General features: G+C 41.0%; 3 protein-coding genes across 7 annotated transcripts; all 3 read right to left on the reverse strand.

Moving 5' to 3' along the window:
• Nucleotides 1-1,918: 1,918 nt before the first annotated feature.
• Nucleotides 1,919-15,637, reverse strand: si:dkey-110c1.10 (unconventional myosin-Vb). Its single transcript, XM_063891707.1, is given in 37 exon segments — nucleotides 1,919-2,971; nucleotides 3,050-3,130; nucleotides 3,214-3,388; nucleotides 3,626-3,858; nucleotides 3,860-3,924; nucleotides 4,004-4,136; nucleotides 4,303-4,392; nucleotides 4,853-5,004; nucleotides 5,544-5,666; nucleotides 5,994-6,099; nucleotides 6,378-6,492; nucleotides 6,682-6,742; nucleotides 6,745-6,781; nucleotides 7,017-7,202; nucleotides 7,306-7,454; nucleotides 7,547-7,640; nucleotides 7,805-8,014; nucleotides 8,125-8,364; nucleotides 8,816-8,972; nucleotides 9,317-9,637; nucleotides 9,799-9,885; nucleotides 10,000-10,097; nucleotides 10,193-10,309; nucleotides 10,405-10,488; nucleotides 10,593-10,724; nucleotides 10,856-10,996; nucleotides 11,152-11,233; nucleotides 11,702-11,970; nucleotides 12,538-12,650; nucleotides 13,081-13,188; nucleotides 13,321-13,402; nucleotides 13,526-13,669; nucleotides 13,757-13,913; nucleotides 14,053-14,197; nucleotides 14,585-14,753; nucleotides 14,900-15,010; nucleotides 15,611-15,637. Coding segments are annotated over 37 exon segments (4,956 nt in total). The 3' UTR covers nucleotides 1,919-2,809.
• A 510-nt stretch (nucleotides 15,638-16,147) lies between these two features.
• On the reverse strand, nucleotides 16,148-22,930 carry mbd3b (methyl-CpG binding domain protein 3b). 5 transcript variants are annotated; one of them, XM_063891286.1, is made up of 8 exons: nucleotides 22,736-22,879; nucleotides 20,388-20,456; nucleotides 19,678-19,837; nucleotides 18,950-19,087; nucleotides 18,636-18,726; nucleotides 18,212-18,389; nucleotides 17,752-17,904; nucleotides 16,148-17,457 (listed from the first exon to the last, which is right to left on the reverse strand). In XM_063891286.1, exons 1-7 carry the CDS (start codon nucleotides 22,747-22,749, stop codon nucleotides 17,757-17,759), a joined length of 798 nt encoding a protein of 265 aa, XP_063747356.1. In that variant the 5' UTR covers nucleotides 22,750-22,879; the 3' UTR covers nucleotides 16,148-17,457; nucleotides 17,752-17,756. The 5 variants fall into 5 exon arrangements, with proteins under 5 accessions (XP_063747356.1, XP_063747357.1, XP_063747359.1 ...); XM_063891287.1 differs by having other exon boundaries at nucleotides 20,388-20,453; nucleotides 22,736-22,764; XM_063891289.1 differs by lacking the exon at nucleotides 20,388-20,456 and having other exon boundaries at nucleotides 22,736-22,930.
• Nucleotides 22,931-23,008: 78 nt separating this feature from the next.
• Nucleotides 23,009-25,370, reverse strand: LOC134869569 (cytochrome b-c1 complex subunit 10-like). The gene is made up of 3 exons (XM_063891291.1): nucleotides 25,246-25,370; nucleotides 24,040-24,179; nucleotides 23,009-23,438 (listed from the first exon to the last, which is right to left on the reverse strand). Exons 1-2 carry the CDS (start codon nucleotides 25,305-25,307, stop codon nucleotides 24,059-24,061), a joined length of 183 nt encoding a protein of 60 aa, XP_063747361.1. The 5' UTR covers nucleotides 25,308-25,370; the 3' UTR covers nucleotides 23,009-23,438; nucleotides 24,040-24,058.
• Between the last annotated feature and the right edge of the window lie 42 nt (nucleotides 25,371-25,412).

The raw sequence follows: 25,412 nt of genomic DNA on the forward strand, positions 1-25,412 counted from the left end.
TGTTACCTGTAAATGTAATCACAAAAAGCCATCACAAGCAAAGAACTTCCCACGGTTCATATTCAGATTAGATTTTAGAGGATTTACAAAGTGTCTTTTACTCGGGGGAGGATGCATCTTACATCTTATGACCAAGTATTTCCATTTATTTTTGTGTTAGTGTAAACATTCCCATAGCCCTGTACTGCGAGTGTGAGCGGGTCAGGAAAGAGGAAGAAAAATCTCAACTGCCACTTCCTGTTCTTATAAAATGGAAACCTGAGATCCTACTCTGCGATGGCAACATGCTCTGAGGCAACAAATCTATGTGTGTTATAAAAACCCACACATTGCACCACATGAAGAGCATGAATAAGTGATGATCTACTACCCATGATCCCTCAGCTGCAAGTGCTATAACCCTGATAACAAGAAGTCAGACCTCTGATAAAGGGCTGCAGATCCAGAGCGCACCAGGTCTGGATCTGACATTTAAAAGAGGGCCTACAGCTTAGTTAGAGATGTGAAAATCTAGAAGCACAGGGTCTTAAATGCACCCGTAATAACACCTTTACACTCTGATCAGTTCATTTATTGTCCAGAAATTGCTTTTAAAAGGACATGAGGCTTCAAATCATCCTACAGATAAATTCATCTTAGTCAATTTCATGTGAAACTGTTTTGAATTGAATGTCCAGCATGTCTCTTAATTCTATTTTCATGAATGCCCTTTTTTTAAAAGATTGATTGGTTTATTTATCTATACGAGATGTGTATGTTTGTCGTGAAGAAAAAAAGAAGCATCCAGGCCGTTAAAAAAAAATAATCTACAGGGTGTTAGTTTTTTCTATTTCTGCCTCTTTTTTAAGTTCCCCCCCCCCCCCCAAAGCACTTGTTCGTAAATGAATAATTTAACAGGACCCCTCGTTTGAACAAGGTGTAAGAACTGAACTCTATGCATCTAGTCTATAAAAATGTATGTAGATGAGTAATTTTTGAAGCAGTCTTATAATGTTTACATTGTGGATTATTCTTGTTATATCAGCACAAGTGTTTGTCTGATATGTTGTACACGCTGTCTCTCTTGTAATGGGCCAAATATCGCAGCTGTCGTAGAGCTGATTAGAAACTGAGATTTGTTTGTACAGCTTTTCAGCGCTGAGGAAATTAACCTGGAACGGAGAGATTGATTATTGTCGTTGGGCGTTGTAAATAGCTCGAAACACGTCAGACTATGTGAAGTGAAGTTTGCTGCTCTTTTGTAGACTTGAATATTTGCTCTGGGTGACTGTGCAGTTGACGATTTTGTGTGTGCGGGTGCCCAATTTGGATATGTAGCTATTAATGAACGATATATGAAGACCATGTACACACTGGAGATGAAAAACAAGCCAATTGGACCATTGGCTCGATTAAGAGCCAAATGAACAAACTGCTTGCTTGTAACTTTAAGTAAAACACCCATCTACTTATTTCAGTAAACTAAACAGCAGTGGCTCAGTTAGTAGGGGCTTGGACTGGGAATCGTAGGGTCGCCGGTTCAAGTCCCCGAACAGACTTGAAAAAACATGGAAAGTGGACTGCTACTTGGAGAGGTCCCAGTTCACCTCCTAGGCCCTGCTGTGGTGCCCTTGAGCAAGGCACCAGACACCTCCAATCCCCCCTCCCCATTGCTCCCCGGGCGCTGCACGATAGCTGCCCACTGCTCCTAGTACTAGGATGGGTTAAATGCAGAGGACCAATTTCACTGTGTGTGCTCTGCTGTGTGCATGTATGTGACAAATAAAGAGGGTTTCATCCTCCGATTCTATCTATCTATCTATCTATCTAAACCTAACATGTTGTTCCTTTCCGGTGTGTACAAGGTTTTCAAAAGGACCTCTGCACAGTCTTTTAATAACTTTAAAAAACAGGTACACAACTGTCACATAACTGGAAATGCCAAGAAAAAATACTCTTTATTTATTGCTGTTGACAATGATACTTCAGTCTCCTCCTTCAGAGGCTCGGTTTGCGTGTTGGGGTATTGAACTGGCATGTATGCACACAGAAGTTAAGGACGAGTATAATAGTAGAAGCACAAAGAAAAGCACACAGACAGAGCGCAGACAGACATGCATGATCTGTCCTGTCTAGCTGACCAGGCCACACAGACAGACGGCTGTCCGGTACTTCCAGAAAAAGTGCATGATAGGAACAATAAAGAAAAAAATGTATTGTGCCAGCACGCATAACTTCTTGATGTTAAATTGCCAATCGTTGTCTCCTTTTATTTTGATATTTCATTATTGTTTTCTATTTTTCAAATGTTTGTGAATATATAAATATGTATTACTGATGATGTGTAGTGATACTCGCATGAGAATTTTTTTATACACGAGATGTTTCTAATTTTTTGCGTTTTTTTTATTCTGGTTGTTCTTATCAGGGGTTGAGGTGACTGGGACTGCAGTCTCGTTGTGTTTCTGCTTCCAATAAAATATGAAAAAAGGCTTAATGGCATTGCTTTTGCTTTCAAAATGCAACTACATAATTGCCTCTATTTATCCTAATCTTTATCACATTTTGAAGCAACTCCCCTTCATAGAAATACATATTTTTTCAGTTCTCTAAGATGTACATGTTTGACCTGTGCAAACACTAATCCACTGATAATTACCAGATTAATAAAACATAGTAAGTGCCATCTCATAAAATCTAAAACAGGAATTAAGTTCACAACCCCTCCTGGAAGTTATTTACATTTCAAAGGACCACATCAAATAAGTTGGAAGTTCAAATTAGATAAACAATTACCACATTTTTACTTGACAAGGGCATGCATGCTGTTCTAGGCTCTGCGTAGAAAGGAGATCTTGAGGGAGTCTGGGATGACTAACTGCTCAGCGTGGAGGGCGGGGTGAGGCGAGAAGGGAAATGTGACAGGAAACACTCGTCTCACATCCATGAGGAGCTGTGGAGGCTGGCCGTCAGAAGAGCCTTTCAGAAGCCCCTGGAAGAGACAACTCACATGAGAAACACTGATCTAAATTATTTAAAACATGAAACCTGTGCAGGATTGAGATCGTACCTGGACAGTACGGATGAAATTCAGTGTGACTCTTTCATCGAGGTCACTGTTGGGGGTGTAGAGGGTCAGGATCTTCACAATCTGTCAAATAAAAAAGATACCAGCAGGAAGTTATTCACACCTGCATATTCCTCTTATTGAGCCAACAGTAGTCACAGACCCACCTGCTGGCTGGACAGGGCGGTGCAGGTCTGAACGAGGGCCTTAGCATCCGCCTCGCTCTTTTTCCCAGCCTGCAGCAGCTGAACCGCCTGGATGAGGGGCTCCAGTGTGGCCACAGCGCCCCCTGCCTGCAGCCCTTTGCTCCGCAGCCACTCCTCCAGCAGACTCACATTATAGCTTAGTAGGGAAAAGATAGGCTGGTTAATAAGTGATCTGACATGTTTTCTAAATGACATCCTTTAAATGAGGAATATACAATGACACAAAGCCTTTATATGAAGATTCTTTTAATGAAAAATGAACCTTTTTTACTTTTGAAGACATGTATGATATAACATATCTTCAAAAACATATACTAGTATGATATGAGAGAAATGTTGCGTTTATGTAGATTTCATCTGTGTGCTTCTCTACCGTATTTGCATGCCACGGCTCCAGCAGCACATGTCTTTCCTCAGCAGCAGGGTGTTGAGAGCAGAGGCGGAGATGAGGTAGGTGAGCTGGTGGAAGGCCTGCTCCATCTGTGAGGGGGGCAGAGCCTGATGGGACAGAGCAGTGTGCAGCGCTCCCAGCTCCCTCAGCACCGCCGCCATCGAGGGGGCATCGCCTCTCACAGGCCGGGGGTCTGATCCGGCTCGCTTCCTGGAGCACTCCCAACTTCAATGCAGAGCCCGACAGACCGGGGATGGTCTCGCTCTCCAGCATCGCAGGGACTAAAAAAGAGAGGGAGCAGGAGGTGAGATAAGAGGAGCAGTAGAGGGGAGAGACTTTTAGCATCAGTATTGCCTTTACCTATGATGTTCTGCAGCCGTTTTTCAGTGATAGAGAGGAGCTGCTGATAGGCCTGGATGCAGAGGTCACTGAGGGCACGGATCAAGTCACTCAGATCAACGGTCAGGCGAACGAGGTCGTCTGATTCAAGGGTCTGAAAAGTTATCAATTCACTCGTTAATGTCCAGGTAAACTGGTATCAGTGAATCAGAATCAGGCCTACTGGCAAGTTTACACGTATAAAGAATTGGCTTTAGGGTATAATGTTATAAACATAAATATGGTAGGAGAAATGAAGAACAAAAATATGTTCCTCCTACCTGTTTCGGGGAGTGCTGGTGCAGCAGGTCGTGCAGCAGGCAGGCGTTTTTCAGCCACAGAGCTGTCATGTCTACATCCTTACTGTGTTTCTGCAGAGTCAGATAGGATGAAAAAAAGGTTATATTATCACATGGTGATTGACACTAATGTGAAGAAATGATACAATTCTCAGTGCTAGCGAGAATATCTATGTAAGAGCTATATGGGCTTTGTTGTGATTCATTTTGTATTATATTAGATTTACTTTATTATCCATCTCAGTGGAAACATATCTTTGGCCTCTTAAAGTATAGCAAATGAACCTACAGTACACATCAAAGTAGGTCTATCGTAAAATAATACAAATAATAAAGAAAGCATCATTTTATAAAATAGCAAGTGAAATTCCTCTAAAATATGTTAAATCGACTTCCAGTTCCAGGCAAGATCCTCAAAGAATCTGCAACAATCACTTGAAAGTGGTTCAAAGTCAGTTGTCCTTACTTCTCTGTAAGTGACACGATGTGCTCCACCATATGGTGCCTCAAACAGACTCAGAACTGGGGTTACCTTCAGAGCTGCCTTCATAGCGGTGACAGCAGCACTGCAGAGGGAGCGGGCCTGAGTCTGATCCCCGCTGCAGTCGGCCTGACGGACACACAGGAAGACGACACTGGCAGGCAGGCCAGGAGGCAGAGACAGGGCGCTGTCCACACGGATGTCTGCAGCACAGACAGAGAGAGCAGCAGAGGCAAGGTCATTTTTGTCAGCTGCACAAAAGTTAGTGGAGGTTAAAAGTTTAATCCGGTGCGTCACATCAATGTTTAAAAGTGGTGGTCCTGACATCAACTAGTTGGGTTTCTAAAGCATGTAAGTAATACCGTAAAACTTGCTGTTGATGTAGGACACCATCATTTAATTCCAGAGGACAGTATACAATTTTCTCTGTATGTTTCAAATAGGCAAGTGATTATGGCCAAACTACTTTGGAGTCACTATGATGACAAAAAAAAATATTGCACTTAATTAAATTAGAAAATAAATCTTTAAAATATTCCTGCAAATATTGTGTTTAACTTTTTGATTACAGTTAAATATTTCTAATATATAAGTGTTACTAAGTGCTGTAAGAAAAAATAAACACTTTGTTACATAAGCATGAATAAAAATAGTTTAAGAAACATCCAATTGTAAAAGCTGAATCGCTTCTGTATTAAAACCTAAATACATAGTTGTTTAAGTATATTGTGTACGGTCTCACCAGTGATGAGGTTTTTGATGAGCTTGTTTTCATCTTTCTTTCTGCACTCCAGCAAACCAGTGACTGCTGCTTTTGACCGGGAAGGACAGGAGGACGTCTCTGCCGTGAAAGCTGACGGGAGAACTGGAAAATATCCCAACACAAACCATTTAAACAACAGCACCATCAAAAACTAAAAAGACAGAGAAGAACATTCAATCATTTATACATTAGACTCAAATTCATGCATTACCCTCTTGATATACAAAGAGCAGCATCCTGAAGGCCTTTTATTTATATGAACTTTTGATCTCATGATATCATTAGTGTTTACTCATCTGCTCTTAACTTTGATATTCTATTAATCCCTTTCAGTGATGAATAAAAACCCACCAAACATTACTTATTTGATTCTGAAAGTACAAAGAAAAAATCGAAAGCTCTGAATTTAAGTTTCTGATGAAACCGTACCTTGTGTCAGGAGTCGTCTGAGCGAGACTGTGTTTTTAAGCTCCTTCAGCTCTCTCCTCAGTCGCACACACTCCTGCTCTCTGACCTCTAGTACTTCCTGCAGTTCCTTCAAACACAAACACACACTTGCACTTAGGAATTTTGGCTTGTATCCAATCCTTTAAACCACACTGACTTCAAGAAGAAAAACTGTAGAAAAAGCCTAAACTTTTCAACAGGATTACAAGCAGCCCAAATCCACTACCTCTTACTTTATAGACTGTATGAGATTATGTCAGAGAGTCAGGGATTAGAAAAATGGTAGGAAGAGATTTTTGGGAAGATGGTAGCATAATGACATTTCTTTCTAAAATTACTCTAGTGTCGTTCTTCCTAAGTCACTACCTGTGGCCCTGCAGCAGAGGAAGAGCCAGACCTCGCTGCACTGAGCTGGCCCCTCAGAGCCTCCAGCTCCTCCTCCCTCTGACGGCTCTGACTGCGCAGCTGGCTCTCCAGGAGTCTGACAGACAAGGGGAGAGATAAAACACGATACCAGAGTTCATACAGCAACGTGCAGTAAATGCACTTGCTTTTCTAAACCACTACTTTGCAACACATGTCAGTATTCACACACACTGAATTTACCCTAGAGGATTAATAAAGTATATATATGTATCGATCATATGTTGATACACGATAAGACACTGACTTGTTGGCCACTCGTACGGCATCATAAGCGTGTGCCAGGTCCTCTCCTTTCATCTTCACTGCGGGTCTTTGGCCATGTCCATGCTCACCATCAGCTGATCCTGTCACAGTCAGACATTTTATAACCTCAGTTGATGAGATAAGTTGGGAAAAATGTTCAGTCCTACAATTCAGTGTTACAAATCATTAAGTGTTTTAATTTGATCTTCTTACTTTAATGTCGCTTTATTCTCTGTTTTTATTATGTTTAGTTGCAGCTTAGTAAATGTCTGGGTCATCTCTGGTGAACTAAAGGAAGTTTTTAGTTTTTTTCTTCGTACTCCTACACTCTCTCACCATTGGTGTTTGGAAGCTCCACACTGAGTCTCTCCTCTCCAGGGAGGGAGACGTCACGCTGACCCTGCGGCCCTCCTCTGGGGAGGGTAGTGACGATGAGAAGGGTGACAGCGGGGCGGTAGTGGGAGAAGAAAGCTCTAAGCTCAGACTCTGAGTGGAGTCCGTCCTTCTGTGGCCTTTGGCGCGCTGATGAGAGGAGAAAAAATACTAAGCAACCAAGAGGGAGTTTCAGACCGAAAGAGTATTTCTGTAAGAGTGTTTAACCGTGTCTGTAGGTGTAGTTATGAACCTCGGTGAGCAGACTCATCTCCCGGAGGTTGTCGTATCTCTGCTCCAGTCTGGTGAACTCTCTCAGGAGACCTTGGTACTTTCTCCTCTCCTCATCCAGCTCCGCCCTCAGAGCTGCACTCGCCTGAGACACAGCCTGCTGCACACACTCTACACAGAGAGGAACAAAGGGAGGAAAAAGACCCAGGGTTTACCTTTGAAGTGCTGCAGTGTGTGTCCTGCTGCAAAGACAGACAAACTACCTTCTTGTGCCTGTTCTTGTTCAAACAAGCGAGCAGAGAGATCCTCTTTCTCTTCAAAGAAACTGTCTTTTTCTTTCCGCAGGGCTTGCAACTCCTTAAGGAATAGGGGAGAATGAGAATAATATGTCTATAAATTAAGATTGTAAAACATGTTCAGGAATAAAATGTTTATTCTTTACATGCAACGAGCACACGATCACCAGCACGGTGTAAAATACCGCATGTCTGTAGCAGTAACTCTTGGGTCAGTAGGCCTACTTGTGTGAGTTCCAGGATCTCCTGTGCAGCTTTCTCCTCAGCTCTCCTCCTTTCCTCCACCTCCTTCTCACTGATGACGGGGCAGGGCGGAGGCTTCTCCTGTTTCTGGCTCTGTAGTTTCTGTACCGTCACTTTCAGAGCATCCAGCTCAGCACTGGCGGCCCCCCGCTCTGCATGCAGCGTCTCCCTCAAGGCTGCAGCGTCCCTGGCCTGGAAACAAACAAACTCAACTTTGAATATGAAATACAATGAATACTTGAAAGAGATATTTTAGTTTGAGTTTACAAGGATCAAAACACAGGATCAAACTCCCTTCACACCTCCTGGTCTGCTTTTAGCTGTAGCTGCATCAGTTTGACCTCCATGCCCTTGTTGAGCTCTCTAATCTTCTCCACTGAGCGGGCCTCGGTCTTCAGTTTCATCAGCTCCCTCCTGGCAGCCCTGCGGCGAACGCAGCACTGCATGAACACCACCGCTGCACGAACCCGCCTGTACACCTGCCTCGCCATCCACCCACGCACCCTCGCCTGAAGCAGCACAGCAGCACGCTCCACCACCAACTGAGGAGGAAAGAGTTTAGATTATCAATGCAGGTTATGTCTATATGAATCCAGTGGTGGAATGAAATGAGGTACATGTACTAAAGTACTGTAATTAGGTACTCAAGTGTCATGCTTGTAAAAAAACTTGAAGCTATAAGCTATACTACAGTAACATAATACCTTGAAAAGAGTACTTTTACTTCTAATACTTTAGGTATATTTAGTCTGGTAGTACTTCTATACTTCAACATTTAGAATTTAGGATTTAAAAATTGAATGGAGGATTTTAACACCAAAGTATTTCCACTTTTAATTATATTTGAACTACATTTAACTTCTATTCTAAATATAACATAATACAAGTTTAAAGAAGTGGTGACCAAAACACTTTTAAAATACGCAGATAGAGGTTGCTCTTTAAAGATCTACCAAAGTGTCTAGTGATTAAGGGCTGCAACAAAATGCTGACCTGTTTGTATCTGCGGCGTGCCGTTGTGCCTCTGGTGAAGGCCTGGATGGTGATGGTGGCCTGTCGGATCATGAGGAACAGCTGTCTGACTGCCACCATGCGGTACGTCTTCTGGATCACTAAAGCAGCCTTAGTGTAGCGCAGGGTCAGGGCCAGCCTGCAGCCAGAAGGATGAAGGGGAAAAATTAAGTGCATTATATTTAAGAATGACAAAACTAGAAAATGTGTAATGGTTATTAAACTGAATATTGTGCAGTGTAAAATACATCGTGGCTCACCTGAAATATTTTAACATAATATGTCAGCTTTATTTTTAACCCTTTATAGTAAATGTTTATAAAAATACAGAAAAGAAACATTTTATATCACTGAAAGATAATAGAAAATATATTTTGAGGTTGGAAATACGAGAAAAAGCTAATTTTCCCTAAAGATCTGTCACTCAAAAAATAAAAAGTGGGGTTGACTTTATAAAAACAGATTTTTATTTCCTCTCCTCACCGCCTGGCCAGAGCTCCTCTGCAGTATCTCTGAATGGTGACAGTCGCCCAGCAGATCCTGCTGTATCTGATGCGTGACAGCCATCCTCTGACTCGGCTCTGGATGATCACAGCAGCGACACGCAGCCTCTCCGCTCTCAGCCTCTCCAGGACAGCCACCTGACCGGCCCGGAAAAACACTTTGGTCTTTCCGAAGCAGTACTGGTCCGGGTCCGGGATCAGCTGAGGCAGGGTGAGTCTGCAAGAGGCCTGAGCCTGATCCTGAGTCAGGGGACCGTGAAGCAGAAGACGGTACCGGCAGAAGAACTCCTCGTACGACCATCTGGAGACAAAGATTAGGGATGGAAATCTTACAGAAAACAGCTTTATAGCTATATCCTCAGACCTTGTTTAATATGAATGTATTTGCATCACTTAAAAGACTAAGAACATTAAACTCTCTTTGCAGAGTTTATGATTTGATGTCTAGGAAATTTTCAGTACCTGGATGGAAAACCTGCTGCACTGATACGAATTGTCTCCAGCACCCCGCAGGCTCTCAGCTGCTGGACCGTCCTCCTGGGGTCAAACCTAACAAAGAGCAAAGAGGTTAGGCTGCTCTTTGAACGCATCAGTCTCAGAAAAAACACAAATTAAAATGCATAAATGTGCAATTTTGTGGAGACAGGCAGAACAGAGACATACATGAAGGGTTCTTTGAGGTCGTTGGGTTTAATGCAGCGGACATAGTGAGGAGTGGTGCTGTTCAGAGTGTCCATTAGCATCTGTAAGGACTGACGGAACTGACACCAAAACAATGAACACAAAACAAAGCGTCACAGACAAATTGCTGCAAGAAAAATGAAGTGATTAGAAGAGGAAAGTCGTACCAGCTCACCTGGAAACCCACTGTCAGTTTATGTTCTCTGGTGGCTCTTTTTCCTGAGCGAACACTTCCATTAGCCGCAGAGGAAACGTTTCCCTGCTGCTGGAACAACTCAGCCACCAGCTCAGACTGACACACACATGAACACACATACACAGAGAAAAGTCAGTGATCACAAAGTCAAATAGAAACTAAATTCAATTCAATACATAAAACATATCTACCTGACTCGCTCTGAGAATATTGATGAGCTCCTCAAAGACTGTGTCTCGATTCTTGCCTAAGAAGCCATCACATTCATATTGCACCTGATGAAAAAGGAGAACTGTTTTTATAAGTAACATAAACTTAAAAATCAACCTGAATTACAGTCCAAACATTCCCTAGAGTTTCAGTGTTGACCATCACTCACCGTGTCGGCGAAGTGCAGAACGACGAAGGCGTTGTTAGACATGCGGGGTTTCTGGAAGTGAGGGTGGGGCTGTCTGCTCAGGTGTTGGTCGTACAGCTTCCGTACCCAGCTTTCATCTGACCCTTTGGGCATCTGATTAGAAACATAGACAATGACCACAGAGACTAGAGTTTGGGAGATTATCACTTGTTATGTTTAGTCACACCACTACTCATGTGCCATATATACTGTATATGTATAGAGAGGGAGACAGCACGACTGACCCTGCACTCCTCGTCCAACAGATCGAACAGGCCCAGCTGTCCCTCGATCAGATTGATGCACAGCTGATTGTCACTGAACTCGATCCTGCTCCAGGCCAGCTCCTCTCGGATGTATTCCTCCTGCTCCAAGTGGAACACATGCTGCAGAAAACACACAATAAAAATATAAAACAATTGAAAATTACAAAATTAACAATAACAAATACCATTTTGCTATTGGCATGTGCCGGAATAATTCCTTTAGACACCAAAGCACAGAGGGGGAGAAAGAAATGTTGACCTGTAAAGTGACTCACCCTGTTGAACTGCTGTTGCAGTTTTTCATTTGCATAATTTATGCAGAACTGCTCAAAACTGTTCCGGTCAAAAGTCTCAAACCTGCTCAGAGAGAAAAGACATGTCAGTGCAACTAAGTTATAAAACCCTGAAGACATGAACAACATTCTTCGAAATAAAGGAAGAGTTCTCCTTGAACTCAAAACCACAATTTCTTCCTCTTTCCTGTGGTGCTATTTATCCATTTAGATTGTTTTGGGGTTAGTAACAGAGTGTTAGAGATAAAAGAAATGCCTGCCAGCGATAGCAATGTTTCTTTCCAGAAATCAAAACCCATTTATTCAAGGTGATATTCACACCTTGTTGTGAGCAGTCTCATGTAGGAACTACTTTCTTTCTACCAAACTATACCCGCCAACCGTATCACCGCGCAGAAGGAGGCATCAACTTATTATTATAGTAATTAATTAAGGGGTGAACTTTCACTTTGGCTATACTTAAGCTAACTTTATAAGTGTTAATAGGCCAAAGAAACCCTTTATATCCAGTGTCACAGAGCTCATCACTGACCCGTAGATGTCCAGCACCCCTATGAAGGACTTGGTCTGTCCCTTCTGGCTGCGCACGGCGGAGTTGAGCCTCTGGACAGTCCATGTGAACAGCTGACCATATATATGTTTGGAGAGAGCATCTCGGGCTTCTAAGGCCTGCTGACCAGACACCGGCTTCACCAGCATCTCTCCCCCCACAGCCAGCCTGCGGTGACACAGCCAGTGGGCCATCTGAGGTCCGTCCACTCCCAACAGCTTAGAGAAGACAGCCAGAGGACGGTCGTCTGCCTGAGAAGAAACAAAAGACTCAGAAAGACTCTGATGATGATGTATTTACTGGACTATCTCAAAAAGCATGTGCAATCTTTGTATTTTTTGTTCTTTAAATTGTCTTTGTTTGTAATTTATTAATGAACCTTTAGAGCTGTGATTTTATTTAGATGAATGCAGCTGTGTAGCACAAATATATTTCCACTCAAGTTTCCACAGGTTTTTCTTATCTTATCTTATCCTAGTTTCTTCTAATTTTATTCCAGATTAAAGGCTTTAATTTTTGCTACTGCATTCTCTTAAATCAACTATTCATATGTTTAACTCCAATATAACTTGAATTGTTTTATATGCTAATCATATTTCAGCTTGTTTAAGTTTGGGTTCTTTTCTCTTTGTTGTGTGTTTACTGAAATGTCATTCTGCACTGTGTTTCTGTTTCACTTTATGTTGATGCTTCTAAACGAACACTTTTGAAATGTACTGTATAAATCAACTTGGCTTGGCTTACAGTAGATGCACTGATTGTACTTATAGAAGCTCTAAGTCACTGCAGGTGAGAAGAAACATAAATGCATTTCTTACATCAATATAACTCCTGTCAGAATTTCTCCCACTGGCCTGGATGTTGACATTTCCGAGGTGCAGAACAGCTGACAGGATCCTGAAGAGCTCCATCTGCTGGTCAGACTGCACACCTGCATGTTCAACAAATACACCAATAATTAGGTTTCATCTTTATAATCAACGAAATGAATCAATTCATTTAAAACTTTAACTGATGGCCGTCGTAAAGCTCAGTGGGTAGAGCAGGTGGCCACATACTGAGATTTGATCCCCATGCGGTGGACCCAGGTTCGAACCCTCTGTCTCCCAGTTTCTGAACTGCACTATATTAAAGGCACTGGTAGCCCAAAAAATCAAAACAACAAAAACTTTAACTAATTCTGCATTAGATGCTTGTGTTTGTGGGAGGGTTTGTTTTAATAATGTTGTGGGGACATTAGTTTACAAGTTAGATTAAGGATTAGACAAGTAGAGCTAATGGTTAGTTTTAGGGTCAGTGGTTAGGACATTAATGTCAGTCAATATACCGCGTGTACATTTGTCTGAGTGAAAATACTTTACCCAGGATGGTGAAAGCATTGCGAGTTCGCTCCAGGTCCAACAAGTCATCAGTACCAGGAATCTGCATCTCTCCTCCCTGACTGGTGTAGCGGAAATTCTCAGGTGCGTCTGCAGGAAAATCACAAAGCAGTCAACCTTTATGCGATTGTATACAATATATTGTGGACTCAGTGAATGGAAACGGTATGGACATGGTAATTATTTGAGAACAAGCTGATGGGGTTAGCTGTGATATCTCACCCAGTTTAAAGGATCTCATTTCAGGCAACTCTCTGGAGGCACACAGCTGGTAGAAGATGTGGTAGTTCCTCTCTGCTGATGCCTTACATACACATAAACAGACAATGTTCATTAACATATGCATAATACATAAGTGAGTAACATTTAACCTCCTAAAAATTGAAGGATTCTTCATGTGCAAAAACATTATGGATAAAGAGCTTACTTGGAAGACAACCCTGGACTTCTCCAGGAGATATGTCCTCATGTTCGCCCCGATGATGTCTCCTTTTCTACCAAAGCCGATCTCGATGTACTTTCCAAAACGACTACTGTTGTCATTGCGAGTGGTTTTAGCATTCCCAATAGACTGTAGGTAAAATGGGTTTTAAGAAAAAACATAAATGACCGGAAAAAGCTCCTTTCTAAGCGATAAATGTGTTCAACAGTTCATCACCTCCATGATTGGGTTGGAAGCCAGAACCCTCTCCTCCACGCTGGTCTGCTGGGCCGCCCCTCCCACCACAGCAAAGTATCGCATGGTGAATTTGGCTGAGACTGTTTTCCCCGAGCCAGACTCTCCACTGATGATGATCGACTGGTTTTTCTCCTCCCTGTAAACACAGATACCGTGAATACCAAATCCCATACGGTGAAGATATGCTGAGACCATCACTCTAGTTGTTGCAGTACAAGCAATTTAAGTACTGTAAAGTTTGAAATGTTTCTGGTTGTTGTCTCATGACCTCTGACCTGGTCATGGTGCGGTAGGCTTCCTCAGCTACAGAAAAGATGTGAGGTTCCATGTCGGCCATATCCTGCCCGCTGTAAGCATCGATCACCTCCTCTCCATATATGGGCAGCTGGTCATAGGGATTGATGGCCACTAACACGATACCTGGGAGAACAGGAAGTCCCATCAGTAAGAAACTGTGGATTTTGATAGGATAATAAGGACAATAGAAATACAGTTTTGAAGTAAAGTAAAATGTATTTTGTCTTAATGGGCAGAGTGACTTTAAGAAAACTTTGCATCATCTAAATTACAGAAAATGTAATTGCATCTGTAAACAGTAGCAGCGAGGGAGTTCCCTCCTCAACCTTTGACCTACAATAATAAACTGAACATTATGAGATGCAGTCAGAAGCACACAGGAGCTGAATGTTGCACACATCTCAAACACCTGCTGTGACTTATGTTGTCCCACTTTAAGTAGAGCAATCATCCCTTATTTAGCTCCAATCCCCTCCCTCTGCAGTCTGCATGTGCACATTGAGAGCTCACCACAGTACGTGTAGATGCTGCTATAGTCCAGGAATCGAACCCGCAGATTGTGCAGGACAGCAGGTTCATGGAGGAAGCTGAGAGCTGTCAGGTCATTCTCCCCCTCCAGGATGTCAGGGTTCCCCAGCGGGGGGAGATCAGAGGGGGACCCCAAATGGTAATGTGCCTCCTACCAATGGAGAAAAAAGTTTGGAGGTTTTTTAATGGGAAATGTAAAGTGTTTTGTGAAAGGGCACTGGAGCTTAGCATCTTTTTTATAATTATCATGACATGTTCACATTGATTTGTGGATAATGTAAGTACAACACGTCTCACCTTCCCATCAGAGAGCTGTAGCAGCAGATTATTATCTCCGGGGCTGTAGTCCTTGAGGAGCAGGGCTGAAACCCAAACAGCATCAGGGTCAGGAATCCACACCCTTGCTCCCTAACAAGGGAACACATTTAAAAAAAAATAAAACAGGGAAAGAGATTCTGCAGGTTTGACACCTTTTTCATTTTCTGGACCACTTTTGGAATCCAGAAAGGAGAGTCTTTCTATCACGACACTCTCAAGATACATTAACCACTTCTTGGCCCCACCCAGACAAGACATTTGTCAGCCATCAGCATAAAAGGCTCCTAAACGATGTTAAAAATTAACACTGGTCATCCTACTCTAAATTTGATTATCCATTACCTACTTCTAACATACTGTATGTAATTAGCTTATTATTGTTTCAAAATAACAGGTTGGATCAACAAATTGAAATGTCAAAGTTTATAAATTCACACAGAAAGATTAAAACAACTTTTAACACAAAAACGTATTTACTGTTAACAAATATTAAGAAAGGCCATCATGTCTGCACTGAAACATATTCTATAAATTACGTGAATGGCAAAGATTAACACATAGGAGATATCTCTTGTAAATACATACATACTCAGAAAAGTTGTTTTATATCCTATTCATAACTCCACTTTTAAGGACCTTCAAATTGAAAGACAGAGGGTTTGAAAAATAGCCCATTTAAGTCAGTCTTACCTTGCTGTATAGCTCCAGTGAGGTCATCTTAACGTCTTTAAAGCATGCAGGTTTATATCATTATGCGTTTGAATCCACAGGGGTAACATCCACACGTCCCTCTGAAGGAATAGTCTGTATCTGCCCTGTTCTGCAGAAGAGCCACTTTGTGTCCTGCTGACAGTTATTTGAACTTTGTCCAGGCTCACACCGAGGCATGAGGACTGTCAGGTTAACTGTTAATCTGTGGGAGGATGCAGTGATTGGGCAGAGGGGTTTCTCCAATTAAATGGGCAGAGTTTGCACCATTAAACATGTGGTCATTAAAATGCCTCTTTTAAGGGATTCAGGTGCATTCAAATCCAGGTTTAACTATAGTGTAAACCTGGATTTGTTTGACTCATCCTGTTATAGTTACAACAATTGTGAATGCTGAAAGACACTGATGACAAAAAGTATTTCAGATATGATGATGATATTGCAAATTGGAAAACCATCCCTTACTTAAATGAGGAAACAATCACGTTTACAAAAAGGACACAGTAGCAACAGACTTAATGACATTTCAACTCATTTTAATAATTAATACAATCAAATTCATTCAGCATCAGCCTGCTGATAATAAGAAGGGATTTTCATGATTTCAGCTTGATAGATTATTTAACATCAAACCATGATCGACAGGGATATAAAATACAAAACCATTATTCCTCAGATGATAAATTAAATGAATTAAAACCACATTTCTTTGACACCAATTTTGTGCTGGGTTTACATGGAGGCAGCATGTGTGTGGTAAACATGGTTATATATTCTATGCTGGTAACATTGACACAATAAAAAAACCTGGATTGAGACAGACAGAAACAAAACCTAAACAACCATGATTTACAACATCAGTAAGCATCTATAACAATGAGTTAAACAGTTATTCTACAATGGAATGGGTCTTTAAGTTATATATTTACCATTGTGCTCATCCCACTCTTGTTTTTCTTATATTAATTTTACAACAGCAGAGCCAATATAACTGCTAACGGTAAAAATACCAAGCAGACTTTAGTTACATAAATGTCAAACAACCCTCTTCCAATGACATGTCTCATGTCTTTGGTCAATAACCATTACTCACAGGATGACACAGCTGTCATAAAGTACATCATTTCCTTGAAACTACAACAATAAAAACGTTACTATGCCCTCCGATGGATCAACACAGGATTCAAACTACAACATCTGCATTAGTATCATCAGGAGGACTGCAGGTTGGCACCTATTAGGGCTTAAATAAACTCAGTAATGTTACAGCTAAACTGGTTTCTCTAGAAAACACTGCGTTTGTGTCTCCTGGAGCGCATCGTTCAATTAAAAGAAAAAGAGACATGCCAAAAATACAAAACATTCATTTCCATCTGCCCTAAAAAAAAGGAAAGATATCCAGATAAACATTTAGCTGACGTAAAATGTTTGGATATGACGATTGTCACTAAATTAATACAAACCCATTCAAAGCCTCTCAGTAAAAAATACACTTCTCAAACACTGAATTTGACACACTGTAGATAAGTTATTTTTAATATTTGAAAGTTCAAGGGAGTTTTTAAAAATGTCAGCTCAGAAATAAGTAATTTAATTGTCGTTGAAGTCAAGGATTCCCATCCAGTGGAGTTAATGATGAATAGACGCATCTGAGACTGCCAGGATTTTTTGGCTCAAGGGAAGACAGTTCTTTAGGTGGTTCTTTAGAGGACTGGTGTTAGTCGGGTCAGGTTAGGGTTGGACGCAGACACTCGGGGACAGTTCATGAAGGCAGGACTGCTGTATGCTCCTACCGTGCATGATCATGTGTGCGGGCGTTGAACAAATCCCTACAAGAGGAGAGGATTGACAATTAGAAGAAACAGGTAGTAATGGGAAACTAATAATACATCCTTAGCTGCAACCAGCTAGGTTTTTGCTCTAGAAACAAGTTTTGTTTTTCCTCGACGGCCAAAAACGAGACTGGTCTGCTGCATCGAATAAAATAGGAAGAGCTAGAGCACTTTTAAAAAAAAAGTTTAACCCAAACATTGAATTCCTGAGTGACATTGTTTTCTTTGTGAGCCACAGGTGGAACATAAACTGTTTATATGATTGTCTCACAGTCTAATATTTTAACCAACCTGTGCTATACACTCTCCATATCTTCGCTGCCGTTGCCGTCCTCCTTCAGAGCCTCGCCATCACTGGCAGCCTCCTCGACATGGGCCAACATATCAGCCATCAGGGCCTCCTCCAGCCTTTTCCTCACACTGTACACCAGCTCCTCCTGTTTCCTACACACAAACACAACAGGAAGTGGTTACAGTTGGCAGTTACAGCTGCCTACAATAGCCACTTAATCAGCACACAACAGATGGTGAGTTTTCACAAAGAGCAGGGTCACTGGTGATGAACTGTGGAACAGACTCAACTCAGTCACCTTTGGGAATCAAGGACAACAAAAAGGGAGATGGAACTCTTCAAGTTCATTCAAATCAATCTAAAGAGATTTCTTCATTGTGTCTTTGCGTATCCTAACATTGTAAAACTACAGATCGACAACAGGTGATCCATGAGTGGATATGTTCTGTGAAGGCTCACCTGATGTCCTCATCAGTGACGATGAAGGCCTTGCAGAGCGGCTGTGTGGTGTTGAGCCACACTCCGGGGTTCTTCTCCACGGCTGCAGACAGCTGGCCGGTGATGGGAGCGGCGCTGGTGTGAAGTGCGCTCGCTATCGCGGACAGGAGGGTCTTATCTGTGCAGCCTGGACCCACACCTGAGGAGCAACAGTAAATGAGACATTTAGAAGAGACATCTTGGCTTAATCTCTGCCCAGGATGAGTAGAGTCTGTTCCTTCAGTCTCAATCGTTTAGCTCCTCCGCTATGATGGTGATCTAGACGGCCTTTTCAAGTTATTCATGTGAGGATTTTCTTGATTATCCCAACAATGGAACTTTATTTATCCATTGTTGTTATGTTTTTTTTTGTCTGCAGAGTCGCTGTTTAACTTGTATCTGTTACCTTGCAGGCCCTTAGGCAGTTCCATGGTTTTCACCAGCTCCTCTGCAATATCAAAAGCATTGAGACCACTGAGCTTCTTCTCCCAAAACAGCTGTGAACACAAAATAAAAATTAGCTGCAAGCAGGTTTAACATACCCTTTAAATGTAAACATACAACCACTTCGAGTAATGAAATGATTAAATACACAATACACATTTAAACTCATGTTTGACACGACCAGTTTTATAGCAGCACATATGCATTCAGCATTAGATAACACGCTTCATGTTTGCTTGGGATGGTGTTTAACAGTAACAGGGGACGGATAATCACCTGTCGGGGCTGGTCCACGGCTTTCTGAGGGTCCGTCTTCACTTTGTTGTTTGGGTGGTTGGTAACCTTGGTAACAGGCTGCTTAAAGATGGATGCTGTCTGTCTTACTGGGAGCGACGTGTTCAAGTCAGGTTTACCCTGAAAAAATGAGGCCATGATTGATACAGGAGAATGTAAAAGGATCAAAGAGACAGAACATGCCATGTGGATGAGTAGCTAGTTGTCATAACATGAAGCTTATATGCTTCTCAATCAATGGCACTAAAAATAACTACTTTCACAACACCCAAACGACGAGTATTGTAATTATTGTAAATAACTCCCGACTTCATAGAAAAATAGATCATCATTAGGATGGACTGTGGGAGGAAAGCGTTGGAATATGTTTAATAATAATACAGAATACAGTTTGCTTATACCTGGAAATAATTGCTGAAGATTTCAACAAAAACAGGGACTAAAACTGACTGGTGATTTTAACTTGCAATTTATTTTCAATACAAACCAAACCATCAAGAATCCTGAAAGTACATTAGCTTCAAAAAGTCAACATTTCTTAGGACTACATCACACTTTCCTTTTTGTTTATGTCAAGGTGTAGTAGAAAGAGGGGACTGTCACACTGCAGTTTGTTTTCTCATGCATGACACAGGGTCAAGGTCACCATCAGTCATATACGTTTGTTGTGGATGGTCTTCTACATGGTCACATGAGTCCATTTGTCTCACCTTGTTCTGGTTGTTGTTATCGTAGCGCAGTCTCTGGCGGTTCTTGTTCAGCTTGCTCATCAGCATCTTCCCCGTGCGGAAATCGAAGGAGCTGAGGTCCATCTGGTTTCCAAGGTAACGGGCCAGCTGAGGCTTGCTCCGAAACTTCTTCCCTGATGGACTGGCGAGGAGGCAGAGGCATGAGAAACCAATATACTCACATATCATCTCTTTACAAAAACAGAGACGGTATTAAAAAAAAACTTTAAAAAAACAGAGACGACGGCAGGGAGAACAGACAGGTCACACTTAAAAAACACACAGCAGACAGAAAAACTACAAACAATGAGCACCACATGCAACAAGTCAGAAGCAAACAGAAGCAGAGCACATCCAAATGAGCAATGACACTAAAAATCACCTTAAGTTGTGAAATGGATGCAATCTTTGATGAACACTTTACCCCAAGCCATGTTATGTATCATATATATTTTAGTATAATACGACTAATACATATTCAACAACATTGTATATAACTTTAAGAACCACTTAACACAATGTCACAAATGTTTCAAAATGAATTCATTGTAGCTCCACTTGAGGGAGAACAATATCTTTACAAATTCTGAGAAATGACCAACACAACTGTGGGTGGATTCGTGCTAGTAACTCATGCAAATCTAACATCACACACCACAGTAAACACCAGTATGAGTGTACAGTTAGCCTACCACAAACTATACAACCGACCCGCCTCCCCCCTTTCTTGCCTCTGTTCCTCATCTTGCTCTTCTCCTCTGCTAAATAAAAACAAATCTGGCGTTGTTGATTCACTTCAGTGGGAAATAAAGAGTATTAACTGAGATGACACTGAGTGTAATGCATCATAAGGCCTGCTGCAGCTACTACTAGCCTGCACACACTCCTTCTTATCTGACATTGGTGGCCTTGTTACCCGGCTGCGAACAGTCTCCCCCCCCTCCCCTTCCCATCCCAACCCAAACTTTACACAGACGCCCCCCCTCCAAATTATCGTACTCCTGTGTTGTTTCCGCAAACTCTGTGTCCTGTGCCGCTAAAAGTTTTTGCAAGCCCTCGTTCGTTTAGTACCTAAAATAATAGACATCGCTTTTTCCAGCTGACAAACCCGACTTTCTGGTCACTTCTTCCATTTTCCAGCCCTTGGGGAGAGCAGTGCAATCACACCTTTTCTTCTCCATTTCCCACGCGAGTAGCCTATAAATCCACTAAAAGTTACTGCGATTGGATTTTGAGGCTAATTTTTGTAGAAGGCCTACCGCTTCTTACGCTTTTGTTTCGACCATATTACAACATGCGTCCTCTGTAATGGGATCTCCCTGCTAACAACATCTCGTCTTTGTCGTCGCGCAGATCGCTCCGCCGCGGACCTCGGAACGTATCACTACCTGTCTGTCTGGTTGGGGCACTAGGGCTACATCCGCAAAGTAAAACATAGGACAGCGCGGGCAGAACGAAACAGGAAGTTAGCAGAAATTTGTCACGGAATAATCGCATTAAACTTTATATAACTTTACTATTATTTGTGTTGATACTGGAGTACAATTGGCTTTTGTTCAAATCATCGGGTTTTTTGTTCATTACATTGAACTTGACTTTACCGTAATTTTAAAATAGTTTCGGACCCTGAAGTGAAATTGAGTGTCTGATTATTGTAGGGAGCTGTTCTTGTCTGTATCTTTTAGTGGTGTCCTGTTTATTCTGTAATCTAATGCTATGTTATACCCTTAAGTGTTTTAGAATATATCTGTTTTATTTTGTAATGTTATGTTTATGTTATCTCAGTGTGTGTGTGTGTTTTAGTCTGGACCTAGCCTACTTTATTCTGTAATGTTATGGTACAATGTTAGTTTGTTTTGTTGTATTGCCTCTATGTAAAGTTTGTTTTATGGATCCTAGAAAGAAAACCCTTAAAGGACTCCTGTAATGCCCCAAAATTAAATTCAGTACAATCCATTTTCAGGCTTGTATGCCAAAAACATTCAAAGATTCAACATGTAATGGTCAAATAGTTTTTCGACATAGTAATAGAAAGTTTAACACCTTGCTTTTTAACTTTCTATTACTTTCTGAGTCCATCACATACTTGTTTCAATTACTCTTAGGTATCATTTAAAAAAAAATAGGCCTGTTGTTGTTGTCTAAATATTCAAATGTTTCAGTAAGTCTTTGAAGATAGTTTTAATTATTGTTTTGTGTTCTGAAAACCTTTGGGTATCAAATATTACAAAAGAAAGAGGTCATGTGAAGGTTGCGCATTTATAAGTTCCCTAAAAAAAAACACGTTTTGACCGTTATGCTTTTGTTTTGAAAGGTTTACCGGAAGTGATCTACACTATGTTGACGCTGAAGGCTGTTACAATGTTAACCTAAGGGAAACATAAATTTGGCTACAGCTACAAAATAGACCGTTAATACATTTTACGCATATGCAATGACAACAATAATGGACGCCTGGGAAGTAATAAATATTCAAGATCTAGAAACATGTCGTCCCTCACTTGTGGCTTTGCACGCCAACACAAAATGCGAAAGTTTCATGTTCGTGAAATAAGAGAGCCGTTTCAACACGACAATGCCCACCGTTGTCATTCAGACGTGAAGCCGGCTTTTCTGAATGAACAAAGTAGATCTTATTGATAATACACAGACACCATTTTAAAAAGCATATCATGCATTTAAGGTGGCTTTGTGCAACGATGCCGACACAATATATGCTCTGTTTTTTAAGGTTGGAATCCATGTCGAAATGGCACACTGTCGACGCAGTGTACCGCCTCCATGCTCAATTCAACATTTGCTGTAAATATCAAGACAGTTAAGGCATTTTAGAGTGACGCTTCGGAAAAAGACCGACATCCTAGCTGGATACCACAGCATTGTTATTTGCAAATGCGAGACCACAGAGTGCATCTGTCTGATCGATGATAAACATACTTTCTTCTTACATTATGAAACGACATTAAAGGCGCACAAAACGCTTCAATTACAATCAATATAGTTGTCGGTGGTTTCAAAACCCATCAGATCAGGTACTTACTCGTTTTTATCCATCTTGAAGACACTATCTCGTTTTCTCCCTCTCGCTATGTTAAATCCCTTCTCCTCTCTCCTCTTTCAGTCCCCTCCCCCTTCGGTGGGAGAAATGAAAGACATTATCCACGCAAATTTCGCAGTCTGGCTGATAAAAAGGGAATAATGTCTGGGCAAACCTGGCGTTTTCCCAGTGTGCAACTAGGCCCATAAGAACTCGGTTGATATGTGTGATTCAGCATGCATAAGGAGAAATAATTAAACATACTTTACATAAGCATTGTCTTCAATATATTTTTTATTTCACATTGCTTTTACTGTACAAGTAGACATCAAGAGTTGGCAAATATAAGGTTTTTCGGATCCAACTGACTGTCTTTTAAAACTGCCCCATGAAAAATTAAATTACAGTATATCCATTTTTATTCAGCATTGAACAAATCGATTTTTTAAAACCAATTTTACCAGTAAATTCAAGCAAACACATTTAATTGGTTGGCTTTTTGCAGAATAACTGGACAAATCGTGGCAGATTAAAGATTTATTCACATTAAATAAAACTGGATCGAAACCCACACGTATATAGAGTGCATCTTGTAGTCCCAACTACTGGCGAGCCCTCATTGACTGATTTTCGAGCCAGGGCATCCTAAAGCTTGCGTTGCGTTATCAACCCATCCATGTGCCCATTCCCAGATCTGGTCCTGTAGCTGTAGGCAAAAACACAAATCCCACTTGTTAGCAAAATGTGCATGATAAGATCTGTTTTAATGTGTAAAGAAGCACAACCTTCCTTTCTTTCATGTTGGATTTCTCACCAAAAGTCTTATAAATATCAACAAAAACTAAAATAAAATTGAACAATCCCAATAAAATTGCTACAACTGAAATCTGTTGGGTGTGGTCAAATGAATGCATCATTATTTTAAACTTGAATTTTGTCCTTAGACTGTTTCTTGAACCCCCGGCCCATACACTTTATTTTGTCAGCCTAGGGCTTTTCCTTGTTGTTGAGCACTACAGAAGTATTAAAACAAATATAGTTGTCCTCATTGTGGGGTTGCCAGTGCAGATCCATTAGTAGAGTTCAAACAAACTGCCAGGTGTAAGCAAGGGGACAGCAACTTTAACTATTACTCAAGGAGTGTTTATTTGAATATTCAGTTTAACACCTGGCATGGCCTACACCTGCCAGCATCTTATCATGATGGGTGGGGTTAAAGCTAATGAGCAATCCAACGGAACATAGCAAACAAAGTGTGTGAACATATCCTATTACACTAGCATAAGTCAAACTAACAATAAACTCACAATTTAGTTGTGTGGGACTTTATTCATCCTTTTTGAACTTCTGATTAACATATGGCACATAGTCCAGAATTAATCGCCAGTCTGTGAAGTGAACGAGCAGCACTCCACCGACTGTTCCCCAGGCAGCCATGTTTGGTATCCTACATGGAAGAAAACAATGGGGTTTATAAATTAAGACATTCACTCAACTGACTGTTATACACAAATCAAGAAGAGCTTGGATAGTTGAACTTGTGATTCAGATGGCATGATGGTTGGCAAGAGATATAATTGTCAGGGTCATATTTCAAGGTTTGGCATGCACACCTCCCTAATTAAATGCATCAACTGACATAGTATTGGTGTCTCTGGGAATCCCCAAACATTTTCAAATGTATCTTCCAAATATGTCCACTGTAGCGACTTGAACCTCCAAAACGTTTTTTTTTACAACTCAGTCAGTATTTGCTATTCTCGCAATTTAAGTATCATAATTAATATAACTATACTTCATAAATGAACCAAGTATTCTAAGTTGAACTGCCCTGGCTTAAGTTGTTGTGCAAATTAAATAAAAAGGTTAAAATAGGTGGTATATAATAGGGGTTTGATTATGAGATAATCAACATATAAATGTGTTATATATAATATGAATCCTAAAAAACAACTGTTCAGCAAAGGCTATTTCCTTTTCTGTGCACTTTGCAGGGTCATTCATGCATGGCCATATGTCCCACCCAGCTCTCACTATGTTGATACTGAAACAAACAGCTGTCCTTTATTATTAAAATAAACTCTTATGAGCAAGTCAAAATTAAATTCAAGAGAGAAAAGAATAATAAGTTTTATACAAAAACATGTATCTTCATTTCATTAATACACATTAATTCATTATATTAAAATTATAATAAAACGGTGACTTTTATATGGTAAGCTAGCAATGACATCTCCTAAACATTAAAGACATCATTCATTTTAATAAAGATCTCTAGTGTCATATAAACATTGGTACGTGCCTCTTTCACTAACCTTGCTATTCAGTTATGCTAGCATTATGCTAACTAGACGGCTAGCTAAACCAGTAGGTAATAAACAAGAAGGCTAAGCTAAAGTTAGCAAGTTAGCCAAACGGGTCAGAGAAGGACAAAGACGCGTTGATAGCATTTTAAACAACTAAAACAATATCATTTCCGGTTAACCACTCCACCTCTGGATGATTTAACTTACCACGTCTTTAGAATAGTGACATACTTCGCACCGACGAATTTATTTAGTATTTTCTGAACCATCCTGACCTTCTGTTTGTTGTAGTTCTCTGCTTCTTTTCACGCTGATGGCCGTTAAGGACCCTGGGCTGCCTTTTCATATGCCTGTTTAAAAACAACCAACGTGCT

Source organism: Eleginops maclovinus, chromosome 9, assembly GCF_036324505.1.
Source record: "Eleginops maclovinus isolate JMC-PN-2008 ecotype Puerto Natales chromosome 9, JC_Emac_rtc_rv5, whole genome shotgun sequence".
Classification (NCBI taxonomy): domain Eukaryota; kingdom Metazoa; phylum Chordata; class Actinopteri; order Perciformes; family Eleginopidae; genus Eleginops; species Eleginops maclovinus.